Source organism: Etheostoma spectabile, chromosome 6 (assembly GCF_008692095.1).
Source record: "Etheostoma spectabile isolate EspeVRDwgs_2016 chromosome 6, UIUC_Espe_1.0, whole genome shotgun sequence".
NCBI lineage: Eukaryota > Metazoa > Chordata > Actinopteri > Perciformes > Percidae > Etheostoma > Etheostoma spectabile.
Window position 1 is genome coordinate 15616270 of NC_045738.1, and position 4466 is coordinate 15620735.

General features: G+C 35.2%; 1 protein-coding gene across 1 annotated transcript in view; it reads right to left on the minus strand.

The window, feature by feature from the left end:
- Positions 1–4466, minus strand: part of si:dkey-24p1.1 (B-cell receptor CD22) — a 14115-nt gene that overhangs the window by 3854 nt on the left and 5795 nt on the right. The window contains exons 9-14 of the mRNA XM_032517387.1: positions 3666–3935; positions 2837–3100; positions 2570–2648; positions 2418–2475; positions 1869–2008; positions 1605–1662 (exon numbers count right to left, since the gene is read on the minus strand). Of these exons, the coding sequence (XP_032373278.1) occupies positions 1605–1662; positions 1869–2008; positions 2418–2475; positions 2570–2648; positions 2837–3100; positions 3666–3935 (869 nt within the window). The remainder of the gene's footprint in view (positions 1–1604; positions 1663–1868; positions 2009–2417; positions 2476–2569; positions 2649–2836; positions 3101–3665; positions 3936–4466) is intronic.

A 4466-nucleotide genomic window follows, 5' to 3' on the forward strand; every position in this document is an offset into this window, starting at 1 on the left:
GAAAAAAGTCATAGTATAGTATGTTGAAAAATATCATAGTACAGTATGTCAAAAAAAGGTTTAAAAGTCATAGTAGACGATGAAAAAATGTTTTAAGAAAGTCATAGTATAGTATGTCAAAAAAGTCATAGAATAGTGTGTCAAAGAAGTGTTGAAAAAAAGTCATACTATAGTATTTCAAAAAAAGTTTTAAAAAGTCATAGTATAGTGTGCGATAAAAAAAAGTTTTAAGAAAGTCATAGTATGGTATGTCGAAAAAAGGTTTAAAAAAGTTATAGTATAGTATGTCAAAAAAAGGTTTAAAAAAGTCATAGTATAGTATGTCAAAAAAAGGTTTAAAAAAGTCATAGTATAGTATGTGATAAAAATGTTTTAAGAAAATCATAGTATAGTATGTCAAAAAAATGTCATAATATGTCAAAAAAAGTTTTGATAAAAAGTCATAGTATAGTATGTCGAAAAAAGTATGAAAAGATCTTAGTGGTGTCTGTTCAAAAAGTAAAAAAAAAAAAAAAGTCATAGTACGGTATGTTGAAAAAAGGTTTAAAAATTCATAGTCTAGTATGTCGAAAAAGTCATAGTATAGTGTGTCGAAAAAGTGTTGAAAAAAGTCAGGGTATATAGTTTGTTGAAAAGTAAAAAAGGTCATAGTATAGTATGTTGAAAAAAGGTTTAAAAAGTCATAGTATATAGTATACAATAAAAAAACGTTTGAAGAAAGTCATTGTATAGTATGTCAAAAAAAGGTTTAAAAAAGTCATAGTATAGTGTGTTGAAAAAGTGTTGAAAAAAATGCGTAGTATAGTATGTCAAAAAAAGGTTTAAATAAAGTTATAGTATAATATGTCTAAAAAAGTCATGGTATATAGTATGTTGAAAAGTAAAAAAAAGTCATAGTATAGAATGTCAAAAAAAGTTTAAAAAAGTCATAGTATAGTATGTTAAAAAAAGGTTTAAAAAGTCATAGTATAGTATGTTAAAAAAAGGTTTAAAAAGTCATAGTATAGTATGTCAAAAAAGTCATAGTATAGTGTGTCAACAAAAGTGTTGAAAATGGTCATAGTATAGTATGTCAATAAAGTATAAAAAGGTCTTGGTATAGTATGTCGAAAAAAGTTTTTAAAAAGTCATAGTATAGTGTTTCAAAAAAGTGTTGAAAAAGGTCATAGTATAGTATGTCGAAAAAAGGTTTAAAAAGTCATAGTATAGTATGCGATAAAAAGTCATAGCATAGCATGTCAATAAAAGTTTAAAACCCATAGTTTATGTCCAAGTTTAAAAAGTCATAGCATGTCAAAAAGACTTAATATGTCATTAAAAGTAAAATAGTCATAGTATAGAATGTTGAAAAACGTTTTTAAAAAGTCATAGTACAGTACAGTATGTTGAAAAAAATTGTCAGATAAAAGTCATAGTAGAGTATGTCAAGAAAGTCTTAGCATAGTACAGTATGTTGAAAATATGAAAAAAGTTAAAAGTCATAGTATAACACGTCGTAAAAAATTATAGAACAGTATTGTACAGTATATGTTGAAAAAAGTTGAATGTTGAAAACTAAAAATAGAAAAAGAAAAAAAAAGTCATAGAAAAATAGCTTGACCCACTTGTTTTCCGGAGGGCGGATTCACAAGACTGTAAACACTGTTGATGTTGGAGGCAGGGCTGTGGAATGATGACAACAAAAACAAAAGCATTCATACTCAGTGACTGACTATAAAAAAATGACAGGGAAGACTCATTGTGCCATTCATGTCTGAAGGATCTTAAATGGATGCTTTGACTCCAGCATGAGGAGCAACATGCAGCTCTCTGTCCTACAGAGTGTGCCTTGTCCTGGGTGGGGACAGCGTGTGTGGCTGCTGTCTTACGTCCTGTCTGGACGAGGCTGGCATCGTTGGCCATTTGGATGGCGTGGCTGGTCTGACAAGAGGTCATCTCTGCTCCTGAAAGGTCCTGCCATACAGGGGTCGTTCATTCGATTTCTCCTCCTGGCGTCATTCCACCAACCCTGAATTGGTTTACATACACATAAATGTAAATGTGCTGTATTTATATAGCGCTTTTCCAGTCTTAATCAAGCGCTTTTACATCTACAGGAAACATCACCATTCACACACATTACACTGTGGCCGGGGCTGCCGTACAAGGTGCCACTGTCATCAGATAAACATTCATCACACTTCACACTCCGATGCGCAGCACCGGGGGCAACTCGGGGTTCAGTGTCTTGCCCAAGGACACTTCAACATGACTGCAGGGGCAGGGATAACCACCAACCTTCCAATTGGCAGGCAACCGCTCTACCACTGAGCCACAGCCGCCCGTTGCACATACACGCACACACACCAAAAAAAAGTAGTTTTTGTCTACATATGGTCAACAAAGAAGTAGAAAGAGTTGCACAAATGAGTCCTTACCAGAAAACCCAAACCGGTCGCTGTGTTCGTAGTTCCTTGTTGAATTGATTTCTTCCTCCTACGTCCAAAAACATAAAAAGGGACATAACAGTGGTTATGCATTCCAATAACACACACCAAATAGTATGTTAAATGTATTTATATTACTTTACCTGTAGAATACGACAATTGCAATGATTATGGAAAGGATAAAAAGAAAAAGAAAGATGTACAGGGCCTTTGTCATTGTTCCTGTGGTTAAAAGAGACAGAACATCAGTATATAGACACACATGTGTAAACAAGTAGCATAGTTTCAAACTGCTGTGGTAATATCAGAGGAAACGCGTTTTGGCAATTCTGATTGCACAATACCTCTAACATGTCTCCCTTTCAAAAGCAATACACAGGACACATACAGGCAAGAGGCCTTGAACTCACGGTCAAACAGATGAACTGGGTCAGACTTTCTTTGATTTATTTCATTTTTTGCGATGCAGTAGTAGCCTCCTGGCTGGTTTGAATACACTGTGTAGCTCTGACGGTCAGACACTTTTTCATCCCCTTCCTCAGCCTTTATCTTGTACCATGAATATTGCGTGACTGGGGGATAGCTGTGACTACTGCAGCTCAGCTTGACAAATCTCGTTCCGTCAGGGTCCTGCTGCTCTGCTGCTCTCGTGATATTGGTGTTTTTTGGAGCATCTAAGCAAGAACATTCAAAACAAAGTAAAGAAATATAAAATTATTTACTTGACATCGGAGTGTTCAAAGATCATGCGGGAATGACAGCACAAATGAAAATATACTTAAAAGCCACTTTGCGTACAATTTTAAGTTTTCCTTTTGGCATCCCCCAGTGGTCGTTTTATAAACAACACTGATTTGTCGACCAACAGTTATTGTCTTCATCACATTTAAAGAAAGATTTTGACATCTACTAGTACTGAAACAATGTTTTTGCAATGCACTTTCCTGACAGATTACAGGTTACTTCAGTTATTGACAGCTAGTGAGAGTAATGCAACATGAAATAAAACATTTTATTAGATTTAAATAATCCCAAAAAACAACTTTGCAAGTGACAAAGGATTCAACATTAACCGCGTTGACTTGTGGATATACAAACGTTTTGGTGAGAAACACGAACACAATTTTATGCGAGAGAACCTCACTGCTCTTGGACAGCTCAATCTGTGTTTACAACAATGTGTAATGTAATATCTCCTTGTTAATGTGTACACTGCCCTGAGTGCATCGGTTTACTCACACTTGACTTTGACCTCAGCCTTCTGTGAGTTTCCGGTCCCAATGTCATTACTGGCTGCACAGCTGTACAGCCCGCTGTCAGAAGGACTGACTGAAGTCCGAATGAAAGTCTGGCCATTCTGGAGGATTTTACTCTTCCCATCAATCATCTTCATCCAGGTGATGGAGGTCACTGGTGGGTGGGACTGGGCACTGCAACGTAACGTCAACGACTTGTTTTCATTCACAACGAGAGCAGGCTCAGCTTTTACAGTCACGTCTTTGGGACGATCTGCATTTATCAAAAAGAGAAGAGTCAGATCTAAACATCACGAGTTATTATATATACATATGAAATTGCTGCGAATAATAATATCATTGCATACATTTAAATTTAGATGAGGGCCATCCCAGGTAAGTCTTTGTCCATATAGGTGAACGACTTTGTAAACATGAGAACAACTTAACATGCACACCTGTACAGTTGTGCTCATAAGTTTACATACCCATGCTAAAGTTGACTAAAAAGAGAGATAAAAAAACACGTTTTGGACATTGAGCTTTAATTAAAAAACAATAGGAAAAATCCAACCTTTTAGGACACCAATTTTCTTTGTGAATGAATAATGCATTGTATATAAATAAATAAAAATAATGATGATATGGGGCTGTTTTAATTCCAAAGGCCAAGGGAACTTTATCAGGATGTGTAGTATCCTGGCTCCATGAAATAACTGGTCTTTAATAATAAAAAATGTGCCTGCCTCAATGGGAATTTAACATAGGAATGTGTTTACTCATGCCCCCTGTATTTTAAGGAAGA